At 33.3% G+C, this 18378-nt stretch overlaps 1 protein-coding gene across 1 annotated transcript in view; it reads left to right on the top strand.

Moving 5' to 3' along the window:
* Positions 1-18378, top strand: part of LOC132481281 (disintegrin and metalloproteinase domain-containing protein 2-like) — a 91514-nt gene that overhangs the window by 23922 nt on the left and 49214 nt on the right. The window contains exons 7-10 of the mRNA XM_060086031.1: positions 3614-3670; positions 16210-16281; positions 16702-16868; positions 17898-17979. Coding sequence (XP_059942014.1) covers positions 3614-3670; positions 16210-16281; positions 16702-16868; positions 17898-17979 — 378 coding nt within the window. The remainder of the gene's footprint in view (positions 1-3613; positions 3671-16209; positions 16282-16701; positions 16869-17897; positions 17980-18378) is intronic.

Genomic DNA, 18378 nt, shown 5'->3' with positions numbered 1-18378 from the left:
TTTGTTCTAATAAGGCCTTCAACTAATCAGATGAGCTCCACACATATTATGAAGGGTAATCTACTCCACTAAAAGTCCACCAATTTAAATGTTTATCTTATCCAAAATCATTTTCACAGAGACATCCAGAGTAATTTTTGAACAAAAATCTGGGCATTCTGGCCCAGGCAAGTTCACAGAAAAAATTAACCATCACACCAGGTGTACAAAATTTATTTCATATTTCCTCCAAAAGTTTTATTCTTTAATCTCTTACATTTCAATATATGATCCAATTTAATTTAATTTTTGTATGGAGTGAAGGAGGGCTCTAAGTTCATCATTTTTCATATGCATATCTAGTTTTCCCAACACCATTTGTTGAAAATACTCATGTTTGTTCCACTGAATCTTCATGGCCCTTTTTTTCAAACATCAGTTGACCATAGATGTTAGGGATTATTTCTGCACTTGCAATAATACTCCATTGATCTTATGTCTATTCTTATGCCAGAGCCACACTTTTTACCACTATGCCTTTGAAATAAGTTTTGGAATTAGTAAGTGTACATCCTTCAGTAATGTTCTTTTTCAAGATTGTTTTGGCTATTCTTGATACTGTCAATCTCCAAATAAATTTTAAAATTCACTTGTTTTCAATTCCCTGAAAAAGCAAGCTGGGATTCTGTTGATTCTGTAGATTAATCTTGGAAATATTGCCACTTAACAATATTAACTCGTCCTATCCATGAACATTGAGTAACTTTTTGTTTTTAGGTCTTCTTTAATTTTTTACCACAATCTTTTGTATAGTTGTCTACAAGTTGTCAGCCAAACTTCTTATGTTAAATTTATTTCTACAAATTTTGTCATTTATATGCTATTTCATATTTAAAATTTTATTTCAAATTTGGATTTCTCATTATTCATGTTTGGAAATGATTGACTTTTGTATACTGATTTCATATTCTGCAAACTTGTTTAAATTGGGTATTAGTTTTTTATTGTACTTTTTGTAGTTTTCTAAGTATAAGATGATGTCATCTTAAATAAAGATTATGGGGCTTCCCTGGTGGCGCAGTGGTTGAGAGTCCGCCTGCCGATGCAGGGGATACAGGTTCGTGCCCCGGTCCGGGAAGATCCCACATGCTGCGGAGTGGCTGGGCCCGTGAGCCATGGCCGCTGGGCCTGCGTGTCCAGAGCCTGTGCTCCGCAATGGGAGAGGCCACAACAGTGAAAGGCCCATGTACCGCAAAAAAATAAAAATAAAAATAAATAAAGATTATGTTCTTCCTTTTCAATTATGAAAAGGAAGAAAAAAAATTGTCTTGGACCAATTTTAAGAAGAAAGTCCACCACTATTAAGTATAATGTTAATGGTGAAATAATATAAAAACTTTCTGGAATTTTCAACTCACTTTACTCTCTGATAAAATTCTCCTGCTTCACTTTCTATCTCACTTTCTCTGACTATTCCTTATACACTCATGTTCTAGATAATGATATTTCTTGTGTTATGTCTCAGGTTTTTGTTTGTCTTGTATATTGTCTTGTATATTTTTTCATGGCTTTATCTACTGTGATTTATAGATCTCCCACTCTTATTCCAATTTTTTCTGAGTTATTGTTCTTACATTGGACATAATGACTGCCCAAGTTAAACAAAATACACAAACACACACATTAACTATCTACCTACTTATCTATTTATCTGTCTATATCGTCTGTCATCTATCATCATCTTCATGTCCCTCTCACTTCCTGAATATTCTTACCAGTGGGCTTTGGTATCTTTTAACTTTAACTTTTTAATCCAACTATATTGCAATTGGATCATTTAGTAGTGTTCTCCAATCTTCTTCCCTAGCTCCAATTCTTTAGTGTTTATTTGACCAAAGCAAACTTTCATGCAATTGATGTCAACTTTATATAGTACATTTCCAAGAAATTCGTTTTCTTTATTGGCTACTTTCATTTACTAAATAAAATAGCTTTTGAGGTCTTCTGAAATCTTAACACCTGCCCACCTTCCCAATATACAGATTTCTTGGCATTCTTTTATGCATCTTTGTCTTAAATTTTTAATTATTTTGCTAAAACGGACTATATCTTTTCCCCATGAAAGCTTATTGTCCAGTAAATAAATGAATAAATTATAATCAACTAAATATCATCAATCCCTATCTCAAAGATGAAAATAAACAAGGATTACTTCAGGAAATGTAAGTCAACTAACACTTATGTTGCTTAAAACAAAGAAATAGCTTTGAATCCCTCAAACCATTAATATTTTGTTAGTTTCAATTAATATAAATGTTTATTTTTCTCCTCGAATAAAGTTCATTTCCTTGTTTAGGCACTTCAATGAAACTTTGGAATCCTATAAGCAAAACTATCATGAAGCATTCGGTGCTTCCTTTTGGATGGAAATGAAAATAAACCAATTAGACCATAAGGGGATTTCATTTGCATTAAAAACAAAAAACAAAAAACAAAAAAAAAAACCCTCAAGTCTCCAAGGTTTTAAAAGAGAATTTTTAAATGGAGGGAAAAAATGAATGATCATTCACCCCTAAATTTGTCTTACTGACCTATTGACTTTTTTTCCTTTAAATTACTATAATCTTCACTTTTCTCTGCTAAATCCTGGATTTGTTTTTCTCTATTGCTCCTCTTTATATTAAGGAAAATGGTTTAACTAAAATGTGATAGTTTTGAACTTTCAAAGGATTAAATACCAGTGTAAAAAGAAAAAAATTCAGGCATTAAAATACACATAATAAAAGTTTTCTCAATTTTTGAAATTTGATCCTCCTTTTCTGCTTCTATATATTTGTCCAGTGCTTATACGTGGTATGCTATTGTAGTAACAAACTATTTTGAGTTAACTGCACTACAGTCTTAAAGTGCCCACAAAGACTGTCTTCCAAATTTTCCCTAGTACATTCCTCCTAGGTTAACTTCATGTAGAAATAATGATGAACATAAGTAATATTTTATTAAACGTAGTTACAACAATTATAACTTGTTGGCAGAGTGTAAGTCACACAGACCATAAGCCCATCAGGCCTCACATTTGTGCCTAATTTAACCACTGTGGTCTAATTAAATGACATCATAACCAGATTCCACATCCTGAAATATCTATGGTGCAGTTTAAGAAACCCAGTCATTTTGTTTCTCTGTTGCTCACTTTTTTCTGTGGTGATTTATACAAGGATTAGCTTTATCCTTCAGATGAAATCCCACCCCTCTAAACACAGAGATGTGCCCCTACTCTTTCAAGGCCATAGATAAAATCATACAGCATAATAATGTATAATGGAATCATTAAACGAACATAAATATACACATAATGGCAAGTCAAGGGAAGAATTTCCTCAGGGAAAAGAATCATATGAGTTGCCCAGTACCAGTGAGGATATGGAGGATGGAAGGTAGAGGAAAGTTATTTTCTGAGTAAATTAAGTGATTGATCAGGTGCGAAAGACATGACAAAGGCAATATTCTGAAAATGATTTCTATTTTCATATAGAAAACTGAATTTTCAATGTTGAATTTGTGAAGTAGTATATTACTTAAAATAATTAAATGATTCTTCAATTTTTATCTAAAGTTTGTGATTTTTTTTCAGCCACTTGCAGACTTCTCTCAGTATATAGAAATGCACGTTGTAGTTGAAAAAAATTTAGTAAGTATACTTTCACTTATTTGTCTTATGTTAATTTATATTAGCAATGGGAGGTTATAAAAAGTGTTGGAATAAATTTTTAACACAGGACAATAAATGATAATTTTTGCTTTATCTCTGCCTTAATGAATTTAAATTACTAGTATCAGTAGTAAATTGGAAATCAAATCTCTATTAGTTTATTTTTAATTTCATATAATTAACATATTAAAACATGTTACCTATAAAATAGTTTCTTAGTAATTTTTATTCATCATTCCCATACCCATAATGTCTAATAACCTTTGATCTTTTACTGTCTCCATAATTTTGCCTTTTTCAGAAGATCATACAGTTGAAATGTACAGTATGTAGTTGTTACAGATTGGCTTCTTTACCTTGGTAACATGCATTTAACTTTACTACATGCCTTATCATGGCTTGAGAGCTAATTTCTTTTTAGTACTGAGTAATATTGCATTGTCTGTATGTACCACAGTTTATTTATCCATTCATCTACTAAAGGACATCTTGGTTGCTTCCAATTTTGGCAGATGAATCAAGCTGCTATTAACATCCATTCACAGGTTTTTGTATTGACATATTTTAACTCCTTTGGGTAAATATCAAGCAGCATGATTGCTGCATCATATGGTAACAGTAGGTTTTTTTGTTTGATTTTTTTGTGAGAAACTGCCAGACTGTCTTCCAAAGTGCCTGTTGCATTTTGCATTCAGCACTTTAAATATATCATCCCCTAGTCTTCTGTCCTCTAAAGTTTTTGCTAAGAAATTGGCTAGTAATCTTATTATCACCCCTTTTATGTGGTTAGTTACTTTTCTCTTGCCGCCTTCAATATTAATATTCTGTTTAGCTTTTGACAGTTTGATTATAATTTGTCTTGGTGTGGGTCTCTTTGGCTTTATCCTTCTTAGAATTTAAGCTTAAGGATTTGTGTGTTCATGTGGTTATTCAGATTTGGCAAGCTTTTGGCCATTATATCTTTAAATAATCTCTCTTCTTCTTCTGGGATTCCCTTAAGTCATATATTGTTCTGCATAATGGTATCCCACAAGCCCCTCCTTTTTTCTCTTTCTAGTTCTCAGACTCAATAATTTCAGTTACCCTCTTCTCAAGTTTACTGCTTCTTTCTTCTGACCCTTTAAATCTACTGTTGAATCCTTCTACTCAATTTTCAGGTCAGTTATTGCATTTTTCAATGCCAGAGTTTGTTTGGTTTCTTTTTATAATTTCTATATCTTTGTTGATATTTTCATTTTATTCATATATCATTTTCCTGACTTACCTTCATTCTTTTTGTTTTCCTTTAGCTCTTTGAGCCTATTTTAGACAGTTGTTTTAAAGACTTTGTCTAGTATGTCTCTATGTCCTCAGGAATGGTTTGTGCCAATTTATTTCCTTCATTTGGGCCATGCTTTTTTTCTTTGTTTGCCTTGTAACATAGACTGAATGATTCTGTTCCTCTAAAATTTATACTACTGCACAGTGATGGTACTGGGAAGTGGAGCCTTTGGGAGTGGCTTAGGTCACGAAGGTGGAGCCCTCATGAATGGGATTAGTGCCCTTATAAAAGAGAGGCCAGAGAGCTCCCTCACCTCTTCTACCATGTGAGGACAGAGCAGGAAGATGGCAAGATGGCCATCTCTGAACCAGGGAGCATGTTCTCATCAGACACAGGGTATGCTGGAAACCTAATCTTTAAACTTTCTGGCCTCCATAACTGTGAGAAATAAATGTTTGTTGTTTGAGCACCCAGTCTATGGTGTTTTTGTTAGGGCAGCTCAAACTGACTAAGACACATTGTGATTTTTGTTGAAAATTCAGCATTTGATAAAATAACCAGGTGACACAGAAAACAGCCATTCAGGCACCTTCCAGACAGGTCAGAACATTGCAGATAAGGTCTTCTCTGCTCCACCTGGTATAAGGGAGGGAATTGGGAAATGGACTACCATTTCCTCCAGATTAAACCATGCCACACTGGGGAAGGGAATAGGGCATAGGGGAGTGAAAACACCACAAAATTTCCTGTCATTTTCAAGATGTTTTTTTCTTGATTGGACATTTGTAGACCTTTGAATGTTTTCCTGAGGTTTTCTGGAGGTTCCAATGAGGAACCAGTTTCAGCCAGTTTCTGGTTGTCTTTTGACGTTTCCAGAGAAAAATGAAGGCTTGGTGTTTTCTAGTTCTCCATTTTGCTGACTCCACTCCCATGAAGGATAATTTTTAATTATTTGTTGTCATCATTTTACAAAGACTACTTTAAAATCTTTGTCAGATAATTCTAACAAGTGATGTACTTTGGTGTTGACATGTATTGACTGACGTTTCTCCCTCAAGTTGTGATTTTGGTTCTTGGTATGGCAAATTGTTTTCAGTTGCTTTCTGGAAATTTTGACTATTACGTTACACAGTTCTTCATTCTACTTAAATCTTTTATTGTGTTCATTCAGACTCCTTAGTTGTAGCACCTAAGTCCTGACCAAGTTATATGGGTTGAATTCAATGACAAAAGTTCTCAGAGCCTTCAAAGGGCTATTTTGGTCTTCTTGGTTCAGTCGCTGTTTCTGCGGGTCCCAGTGATACTTGCCTGTCCTGCCTGCAGGAGTGGCAGGACCTTCCCCCATCTCCTCCTTTTGCCTCTGAGTGGACTATTGTAGATGGTGGGCCTGTGCAGGTGGAAAGTGTCTCCCTGGTCCACCCAGTGCCAGTGGGACTCTTGTACTGTTTGTGCGCGTGGGAGTTACTTCCCAGAGTCATTCTGCCTAGTGTTTCTAGGTAGGTACAGGAGACATCAAGCCTGTGGGAGTGGAGATATTTTGTCAGAGAGTTTCACTCTTCCCTGCTGATACTGCCAATAGGACCAAATGGCTGTTTCCTGGTCCAGGCCACCTGTTGTCTCAAGCTCGTTAATGAGAAGTTCCATGCTGTGGTGCAGAGGTTACTATCTAGGCATCACAGTGTTAATGGGTTTCTCATTCCATTTCTGCCTGGACTACTTTTTTGCCACTGGATGGGGTGTTGGGAATTGCTGAGAAGCTATGTTGCTCTTCCATTCCTAGCATACCTGTACGGGTACCTTCTTACTTCCACCTTTTAGAGACTTCCTATGATTTTTTTGTTATATTATTTCAGGGTTTATACTTTTTTATAATTTTGATCAGCTTGGAGGAACAGGGAGAGATGAGTTTATACCACCCTTTCTTGAAATTTAAATTTAAATTTAAATTATTGTCTTTTGTGGGAATTCCTTGATGGCCCAGTGGGTAGGATGCAGGCTTTTTCACTGCCAGTTGGCGAACTAAGATCCCGCAAGCCGCTTGGCCAAAAAAGAAAAAAAAAAAAAGGATAAATTACTGTCTTTTGCAAGTTTTTTAAAACTAATTTTAGAGAAGAAAAGACAAGATATTTATTGTTTTATACTTTGCTATTGCTAGTGCCAATGTTCTTTATTATACTTATGTAGATATGAGTTACTGTTTTGTGTCATCTTTTCAACCTGAGAATTTCCTGATTATTATCATTTCTTGCCTTATTATTTCTGGCAGAGCAGCTCTTCTATCACTGATTTCTCTCTCTCTCTCTCTCTCTCTCTCTCTTTAAAATTTGAGAATGGCTTTCTGTTGCCTTTACTTATGAAGAATAGTTTTGCTGAGTATAGAATTCTTGCTTGAGAGTATTTTGTAGTAGCACTTTGAATTTGTAACCCCACCTGGTCTCCATTGATTCTAACGAGAAGTCAGCTCTTAACCTTGCTGTGCTTCTCCTATAGGTGATATACCAGTTTTTTCTTCTCATTATAAAGATTTTCTCCTTGTGGCTGTTGTCCAGTAACTACAACTATGATGTGTCTATGTGTCATTGTCTTTGATTTTATCTTACTTGAAGTTTGTTGAGCCTAAGTAATGCGTAGATAAGTGATTTTCATTGTTTGGGAGTTTTTAGCTATTATTTACTCAAGTTTTGTATTTTTGTTTTTGTTTGTTTTGTTTTGTTTTTTGATCATTTCTATCTCTCCTCTCCTTCTAAGATGCTCATTATGTAAATGTGTATTTGCTTTATGGTGTCAAACAGGTGTCTGAGATTCTGTTCACTTTACTTCTTTCTTGTTTTTCCTTTCTGTTTTTTATGTTGAATAATTTCTATTGATACATTATTATTTTCATTTATTCTTTCTGCTAGTGAGCTCATATAATTTTTGTTATTATATTTTCAACTCAAGTATCTATTTAATTCTTTTTTACAATTTTATAATTATTTGTTTTTTCTATTTTACTCAGGTTTATTGAGATATAATTGACACATAACTGTGTAAGTTTAATGTGTATGTGTTGACTTGATACATTTATAAATTACAAAATGATTACCACTATAGTATTGGCTACCACGTCCATCCCATCACATAATTAATTTTCATTTCTGTTTTGTGGTGAGAACATTTAAGATCTACTCTCTTAGCAACATTCAAGTATATGATGCAGTGTTACTAGCCATCATCACCAAGCTGTACATTATAATGTATAATTTATATTCTTTACTGATACTCTCTTTTTTACGAGTCAATGTCATCATTCCTTTACTTCTTTAAACATGGTTCCTTTCAGTTCCATGTTTACTGTAGTTGCTTTTAAGTTTCGTGTGCTGAATCCAATAAGGTCTACCTCATAGTTTCTAATGACTGCATTTTCAAATATATGGGTAACATTGTTTTATTGTGCTTACTATTTTTTAAATTCTTGTTTCTACTTTTAAGCCAGGATTTTTGTGGTTGACCTTGGGTGAACATATCTTAGTGGTCAGCCAATGACTGGTCAGAGGCTGTGCTCCAACATTTGAGCTAGTAGGCTTCTACCGTTTGCAAATGGATTTGTCTGTTAGGGAAAGTATTCAATTTTCATGCAATTTTCAAGTCAGGTAGGTTTTGATTTTTATAGGACTTTCTCACATCTCCTCAGGTAGTGAGTAATGTTTCAAGTTCAGCCATGAACTTGTCGATATCTTAGACCCCTTTTAGTCTCCCTGAGCATGAGTATTAACTGGTGCATGAATGGAATATTCCAGACTATAAAGGATATATGGAAGGTTGTCAAGACCCATTATGGCTATTATATCCCCCCCCACCAATTCCATGTTAGATTTCTGGCTCATCTTCTGGTCTGTTGCTTGAAATAACCAGTATCACAGCCTAAGTTTATCTGTGATGATGCCCTTCAATATTCATTTGCCACAGGGATCACTACTGTTTTTGACAGTATATCTGGGCACATAGTTTTGCCCTGCTCTGCACCAAATCAAGTTATCCTCCTCTGATAGGGAGGTGTCTGGATTTTATGGCTTGACCTACCATGGTAGAATTACCACACAATACAATTTGAGATGTTGTTGGGGACAACCTCAGGTGAAATGTCACAGATTCCCACTGTTCTTACCATAGGATAAATAGTTTTTCTTTAATTAATATTTCTCATTTTAGTCCTTGGTCAATTGCCAGATTCTGGACATGTTTTTGACATTTTTGTCTTTTATCATTGCTTATTGTGGAAAGGATTTACAGACCTCATTATTTCACCATCTCAGGAGTCCCACTCTCTGTAATTAATTTTTAATCCCCCTTAGTTTGTGAACTTTTCTTCATATAGGTTTCACATATTTGCTAGGTATTTTATTTTACTGTGCTTGAAAATTACATATTTTCATATATTCTTTTTTTTTTTTTTTCTTTTTGCGGTATGCGGGCCCCTCACTGTTGTGGCCTCTCCCGTTGCGGAGCACAGGCTCCGGACGCGCAGGCCCAGCGGCCATGGCTCACGGGCCCAGCTGCTCCGCGGCATATGGGATCCTCCCAGACCGGGGCACGAACCCATATCCCCCGCATCGGCAGGCGGACTCTCAACCACTGCGCCACCAGGGAGGCCCATTTTCATATATTCTTACTTCTATTCCTTGTTTTAGTCATTTATAGATTCCTTAGACACTTTTTGTTGCTCCATAACAAACTACTCCAAAATTTAGTGGCTTAAAAGGACAACTGTTTATTTAGCTCACAATTCTTAAATATCCTCTGATCTCATTAAGATCTCCTTGTGCTGGACTGGCCTCACTTGTGTATTGTTAGTAAGCTACTGATTTTGCTTGGAGTTGGGTGGTCCACTGGGTGTCTCAGCTGGCATGTCTTATCTCTGCTTTCCAATGATATTCGTATCATAATTTATTTTTGTACAAGTTTTTGTGTGGACATAAGCTTTTATTTCTATTAGGTAAAAAACAATTTTCATCATTATGTATTGCACCAGCAATGAACAAATGTATGAGTTCCAATTCCTCTAAATTCTCAACTCTGTTATTGTCTGCCTTTTGGACTTTAGCCATCCTGGTGGGTGTGAATTAGTTTCTCACTGTGCTTTTGGTTTGCATTCCCTGTTGTGTAATGATGTTGAGAATATTTGCATTTTCTTATTAGCTATTAGAATATTTTATTTGAGAAATTATTTAAATTCTTTACACATATTTCATTGGGTTGTCTTTTTATTGTTGTAGTTAAGTATTCATTATATATTGTGGATGCTAGACCCTTATCCAATATATGATTTGCAAATATTTTTATCCATTCTGTGGGTTATCTTTTCATTTTTTGATTGTGTCATTTGAAGCATAGCATTTAAAAATTTTGAAAACATCAGTCTTTCTCCATTTAATGTTCTTGCTCTCTCCAAATATCAACTGACCATAAGTGTTAGAATTTATTTCTAGAAATTGTTATTTTATTGATCTATAACTCTAATCGAATGCCAAAAGCACACTGCCTTGATCATTATAGCTTTGCAGTTAGTTTTCAAATTGGGGTGTATGAGTCTTCCAACTTTGTTCTTCTTATTTAAAATTTTTGCAGACATTCTGGATCCCTTTCACTTTCATATATATAATAAGCTAAACTTGCCAATTCCTGTGAAACAATGCTGGAATTTTAATAAGGATTATATTATTTCTATAGATCAATTTGGAGATTATTGCCATCTTAACAATAATAGGTCTTCCAATCCATGAACACAGGTTCACTTTCCATTTATTTGTATCTTCTTTACTTTCTTTCAATGGTGTTTTGTAGTTTTCAGTGCGTGTTTTGTACTTCTATTGTTAAATTTTTTTTGGCATATTATCATTGTTTGATACTATCATAAATGGATTTATTTTCTTAATTTAATTTTAGATTGTTTATTGCTGGAGTATGGAAATGCAATTGATTTATATATTCATCTTGTATTCTCCAATTCTGCTGAAATCATTTATTAGTGTTAATGTTTTTTTAGTGGTTGTCTTAGGATTTTTATATATACACATCTTTTTGCCTGTTAATAGAGTGTTTAACTTCTTTTCTTTCTATGCAGATGCCTCTTGTTTCTTTTCCTTTACTAAATGCTTAGGCTAGAGCCTCCAGTGAAAGCTGAGATAGTAGCAATGAGAACAGATATACTTATCTTTTTCCTGATCTAAGAGAAATAACACTTATTCTTTCACCATTAAGTGTGATGCTATATGTGGTTTTTTAATAGATGTCCTTTATCAGGTTGAGGGAGTTCTATTGAGCTTTTTTTTTTCTTTAGTCAAATGCTTCTTCTGTGTCTTTTGAAAGAATGTCCAGCTTCCCAAAAGTCTACAAACAATAAATGCTAGAGAGGGTGTGGAGAAAAGAGAACCCTCGTGCACTGGTGATGGGAATGTAAATTGATATAGCCACTATGGAGAAAAAAAATAGAACTACCATATGACCCAGCAATCCCACTACTGGGCATATACCCTGAGAAAACCATAATTCAAAAAGAGACATGTACCACAATGTTCATTGCAGCACTATTTACAATAGCCAGGACATGGAAGCAACCTAAATGTCCATCGACAGATGAATGGATAAAGAAGATGTGGCACATGTATATAATGGAATATTACTCAGCCATAAAAAATGAAATTGAGTCATTTGTAGTGAGGTGGATGGACCTAGAGTCTGTCATACAAAGTGAAGAGGAAAACAAATATCGTATGCTAACACATATATATGGAATCTAAAAAAAAAAGGTTCTGATGAACGTAGGGACAAGACAGGAATAAAGACGCGGATGTAGAGAATGAAATTGAGGACACGGGGTGGGGAGGAGAAGCTGGGACAAAGTGAAAGAGTAGCATTGACATAAATACACTACCAAGTGTAAAATAGACAGCTAGTGGGAAGCAGCTGCATAGCACAGGGAGATCTGCTCAGTGCTTTGTGACCACCTAGAGGGATAGGACAGGGAGGGTGGGAGGGAGATGTAAGAGGGAGAGGATATGGGGATATATGTATACGTATAGCTGATTCACTTTGTTATACAGCAGAAACTAACACACATTGTAAAACAATTATACTCCAATAAAGATGTAAAAAGGAAAAAAAGAATCATGTGGGTTTTGGTCATTATGTTCCTTATTCTATAATGTTTTGAAATACATCTACTGGGTTTTAGACATTAAGCCAAGCTTGTATTTCTGAGATAAATCCCACTTGGTCGTGGTGTATAATTCTTTCTGTGTTGCATAAATTGGTTAGTTTTCTGATTAGGATTTTTACAATAATATTCATGAGGAATGTAGTTTGCTTTGACTTTTATTTTCTTGTTATGTCTTTTCTGGTTTTCGTTTCAGGGTAATACTGACCTTATTGAATGAATAGAAATGGGTTCCCTCTGATTTTATTGGAGAATTTGTAATGAGTTGATGTTAATTCTTCTCTAAATGTTTGATTGGATTCACCAATAAAGCCTTCTAGAATTAGGTTTTTCTTTGTGGGAATTTTTTAAATGCATATTTAATCATTTTGCTTGTTACATATTCTGTTTCTTCTTGAGTCAGTTTCAGTATCTGTTTATTATAGGAAATCATTCATTTCATCTAGGTTATCTAAATTGTTGCCACATCATTTTTCACAGTGTTCATTTACAAGGCTAGTTATTTCTCTGTGGTTAGTGACTGTAACCTTTCTTTTATCCTGAATTAATAATTTTTGTTTTGTTAATATATGTTGTTTTTTATATTCATATTTCAATCATTTTGCTCTGATTTTTATTAATTTCTTCCATTTCCTTCCTTTGAGTTCTTCGTGTTTGCTTTTCTTTCACTAATTTCCTAAGTGGAAATTAGTTATTTGAGATGGTGCTTCTTTTTTTTAATATAGCTATTTCCTATAAGTTGCCTTCTGAGCACTGCTTTAGCTGAATATCATAAATTTTACTATGTTGTATTATAGTATTTTCTAATTTCCCTGTGATTTCTTCTTTGATTATTGGTTATTTATAATCTATTGTTTAATTTCCACATACTTTGAATTTCTCAAATTTCTTTCTGTTGTTGATTTTTTATTTAATTTTTGTGGTCAGAGAGCAATTTTGTACTTTTTAATTGTTGTAACTCAGTTGAAGCTTATCCTATAACCTAGTATATAGTCTATTCCTAGATCATGTTCCATGAGCACTTGAGAAGCGCATGTTGTGCTGTTTTGGGGTGGAATATTCTATAAATATCCGTTGGTTTGGGGTTTAGTTTTAGTCTCCTATATCTGTGTTGAGTTTTTGACCAGTTATTCTACTACTGAAATTGTGTACTAAACCTCCAAACATTATTGTTGAATTTTCTATTTCTCCCTTCACTTGCACATTTTGTATTTTGTGTAATTTTTAGGCTCAGTTCTTGGATGCATATAATGTTTATAGTTTTATGTCTTCCTGATAGACATCCCAGTCCGTGAAAATGTACTATGTTTTCTGTAACAATTTTTTTTCTTTTGGCCATGCCGCACGGCATGCGGGATCTTGGTTCCCTGACCAGGGATCAAACTGTGCTCCCTGCAGTGGAAGTATGGAGTTTTAACCACTGGACGACCAGGGACATCCCTTCTGTAACAATTTATATTTAATTGTTTTTTTTCCTTAATCAAGTCTGTCAGTCTCTGATGTTTGCTTGGATTATTTAATATACTCATTAATTTTTTTGGTGGGCGGTCTTTCAAATCAGCTGAATTCATTTTTTAAGGGCAGCACATCATACCATTGTATTTATATACCATAATTTATTCATTTATTCTATTATTGGTGAGTATTCACTTTGTTTCCAGTTTTTTAAATGTTGCTTTGTCACTGTAAATAATGCTACATGAAGTATCCTTAGTCATGAGTTCTTACATCTTGGGAATTTAATCTCTGTGAAAGTAGGTCACCAGGAGTATGGATGATGGGTCAGAGGATATGTATGTAGTTTAATTTTAATAGATATTGTTCATTGCTTTATAAAAGGCTGTAACTTTTCACATCTCCAAGATAAAACTGAAAGTAGTATTTTCCTCTCATACCTGCCAATGATTAGTTTTATATTTCTCTTTAATTTTTGCCAGCCAATGGGTATAAAATTATATCTCATTGTAATTTTAACTTCCATTCTTTAACTGAGAATTAATTTGAATATCATTTAATGTTTACTGGCCACTAGTATTTTCTTTTCACTGAACTGTCAACTTAATCATTTTGCTCATTTTATTAATGGTTGTTTGCCTTCTTGTCAACTTGTAAGAAAACTTTGAATATTAAAAATATTCATGCTTTGTTCATTATCCACCCAATGTGAAGGAGCATATCACCTGTTTTCTTCTAGGTGTTTTATGGTTTCAGGTCTTGCATTCAAGTCTTTAATACATTTTGAATTATTTTTTTGTGTATGGTGTAAGATAGTAGTCCAGTTTCATTCTTTTTATTTTTTTATTTTTATTTTTTTTATTAGTTTCTGCTTTATAACAAAGTGAATCAGTCATACATATACATCTGTTCCCACATCCCTTCCCTCATGCATCTCCCTCCCTCCCACCCTCCCCATCCCACCCCTCCAGGCGGTCACAAAGCACCGAGCTGATCTCCCTGTGCTCTGCGGCTGCTGTGACAAAGCGAAAGAGAGGCATGGACATATATACACTACCAAACGTAAGGGAGATAGCTAGTGGGAAGCAGCCGCAGTTTCATTCTTTTGCATGTGTTGTACAGTTTTCCCTACATTATTTATTAAAGAGACTGTCCTTTCCCCATTTGTTGTAAACTAATTAACCCACGATAATGTGTTGGTTTTTTTCCCTGAACTCTCTATTCTGTTCCATTGATTTATGTGTCTGTTTTAATGACAATACCACCCACAGTGCTTTGTAACAGTAATATAGTTTGAAATTAGGGAACATGATGTCTCCAGCTTTGTTCTTTCTCACATTTGCTTTGGCTAGTCAGGGTCTTTGTAGTTCTATACAAATTTAGGTCGGTCTGTTCTATTTCTGTGAAAAATGCCATTGACATTTTGATAAGGATTGCATTGAATCTGTATATTGCTTTGGGTACTGTGAACATTTTAACAATATTAACTATTCTAATTTATGAGCTTGGAATAACTTTCTACTCATTTGTGCCTTCTTCAGTTGCTTTCATCAATGTCTTTTAGTTTTCAGTGTAATGACCTTATCTCCTTGGTTAAATTTTTCCTAGGCATTTTATTCTTTTGATGCAATTGTAAGTGGGATTGTTTTCTTAATTTCTCTTTCTGATAGCCTGTTATTATTATAAAGAAATATAACAGATTTTTGCATATTGGTTTTTTATCCTGTAACTTTGGTGAATTTTTCTTAGTTCCAACTGTTTTTTGGTGGAGTCTTTCAGGTTTTCTATATATGTCAGCTGCAAATAGTAACAGTTTTACTTCTTTTTTCCCAATTTGAATACCTTTTATTTCTTTTTCTTGCTTAATCTCTCTGGCCAGGACTTCCAATACTATGCTAGATAAGAGTGGTGATAGTAGGTATCCTTCCCTTGTTCTTGGTCTTAGAGGGAAAGTTTTTAGCTTTACACTGTTGAGCATGATGTTGGCCATGGCCTTTATTATGCTGAGACACATTTCCTCTGTATTCACTTTGTTGAGAGTTTTTATCCTGAAAGGAGGTTGAATTTTGTCAAATACTTTTTCTGCATCTATTGGGATGATCATATGATTTTTTTATTCTTTATTTTGTTAATGTGGTGTGCATCACATTGACTGATTCACAGAAATAGAACCATTCTTGCATCCCTGGAATAAATCCCACTTGATCATGATGTATGATCATTTTAGTGTGCTGTTGAATTCACATTGCCAATATTCTCTTGAGAATTTTTCCACCTATATTCATCAGGAATATTGGCCTGTAATTTTCTTTTCTTGGGGTGTTTTTGTCTGGTTTCGATATTAGGATAATGCTGGTCTCATAAAATGTGTTTGGAAGGCTTTCTTCTTCTCTTATTTTTGCAAGAGTTTGTAGTGCCTTTTTGTATTTTTTTTAATATTTTTCATTTTTCACACGTTATGTCTATAATAATAAATAATATTTAAAAACTAATAAATTGGTAATTTAAATAATTTCTTAACTCATACTTTAAAATTGTAAACATAATAACCATCATTAAATATTAAGCAATATATATTTATATCTAAAAGGCAATTATCTTTTTCAGTATAATCATATGGGTTCTGATACAACTGTTGTCACTCAAAAAATTTTCCAGTTGATTGGATTGACCAATGCTGTAAGTGTTTGCTTTTGCATTTGTTTGTGTTACTTAAACAATTCTCAGACTTTTTTTATGACCCTGCCTGAATACACATATTGTGTAAAAGAGGGCAAATATATAATATAATCATCTTAAGTTTCAGTTTTCTAACTGTTTAATTGGAGTAATAATAATTGTAAATACCTAATTAGGGTTTTGTAAGGCTTAAATTAAACACTTGACGTTGGGCTGGCTTAAGCATATCAAAATGTTACTTATTACTTGTTTTATTAGTGATATTTATTACTTGCTAATAGAATTTATAAGATCCAATCCGGATTTACAGTTTAGGTTTTTAATATTTACATTGGTATAGCGTTTATTTTTGCAGATAAATTCCCAAATCTATTTAAACCATGTAGTTTGAACATATTTTCTTTATGTCTTCTATTTTAGATTTTTGATTCATTTAATATTACAATAATTCTATCTTCATTAGAGCTTTGGATAGATGAAAATAAAATTCCGGTAACTGGAGATGCCAATGAATTATTACACAGATTTTTAAAATGGAAACGATCTTATCTTGTTTTGCGTCCACATGATGTGGCATTTTTACTTGTGTAAGTATATCTTGGCATTACTAACTCTTATACATTAGAAAGCATATGTAATTTGACCTGATTTCTGACAGTTGACAAGCCCTTAGGGAAAAAATCTTGTGTCATTTTTTTTATGTACAGCATCCTGTGAATATTATTTTTCACAACACAGATTTTATAGCAGAATTACTAATATCAATCACTCTGTTTATTGGCTTATAGCTAAAACTCACTTCAATCTTATTACCACGTTTTCTTACCTTGAGTATATAACATGCCATTAAATGTGCCTAACTATACATAAAATATTAACAATATCTGTCTGAAAAAATATACCTGAATTCTATGAATATAGTAATATGGCCTTCTTTTAATGCTTTATTTCCATAAAGTCAAAATAGTGATGAAATGGAAACACTATTGTACATTTCAATATCTCTGACATACTGTATTCACAGTGAGCTGCACTTTTAAAAATATAAGCCTCCCTTTCTATCTAATAATCTCTGTTTTTCTCTTATCAATATTCAGAACCTATATGTATTATATATTATCATATTATGTAAAAATCATGTATATAATTATAAAATTATAATCTTTTAAGTTATTTTTTGTCCCACAAATATGCATGCCTTTGCATGGCTAGGGCAGGCTAATTCTATCTGATTAAGGGGAGACTTCAACACATAAGCTTACTCTGCCCATTTGTCAACTTCATTGGCTTAGCTTTCTACTTTTAAGGAATTTATTTATTTTTATTATTTTTACAATATAGGAATCAGTATAATTTTTTTAATTACATAAAAAAATCTTAATTATTCTCTAAAAATCCATATGATAATACACTTTCTATTATTTGTTTTTTAAATCTATTTGCAAAATAAGCAGACATGCTTAGTCCCTTTCTATGCTTTGTTATCCTAGTGTTAAAGTGGAAATATCTATGAATTTGTTATATAAGTATGCAAAACAAAAAATATTAGGTAAAGTTAATATTAATTGTTCTTAATTTTACAAAATTTTATGATTTGCTTCTTTTTTACACTTAAGTTACAGAGAAAAATCAAATTATGTTGGTGCAACCTTTCAAGGAAGGCTGTGTGATAAATACTATGGAGGAGGTGTTGCTCTGGTATGGTATGGTTTAAGTGACTTGGCTAAGATGTATAAGTATGATGCTATTTAGAGTAATATACAATTAACTATTTCTGTATTTTATTATGGCTAAGTATATTAAAATTTGCATAATGATTCTAGGGATCTTTGTTCCTGCTGCTGACAGAAATGTGTGAACTATAAGAAGTTTAACTTAACACATATAACACATATAACACATTTAATTTAATACATATAAAATTTTTACAATTTTCCACTTGTGAGTTCAAATTATCCTCTTTTAGAAAGTTAAGGTAGTGATCTATTTTATAGTCTTATAAGATGCTCATAAATTTTTAATATACTCAATATTTGATAACTAATATTAATTTCAAGCTTAGATTTTGACCATTTTCTTCATTATGTAGCTGATTCA

This window comes from Mesoplodon densirostris, chromosome 20 (assembly GCF_025265405.1).
Source record: "Mesoplodon densirostris isolate mMesDen1 chromosome 20, mMesDen1 primary haplotype, whole genome shotgun sequence".
Classification (NCBI taxonomy): domain Eukaryota; kingdom Metazoa; phylum Chordata; class Mammalia; order Artiodactyla; family Ziphiidae; genus Mesoplodon; species Mesoplodon densirostris.
Note: the sequence above shows the minus strand (reverse complement) of the source record. Positions and strands in the feature narration are given on the sequence as shown.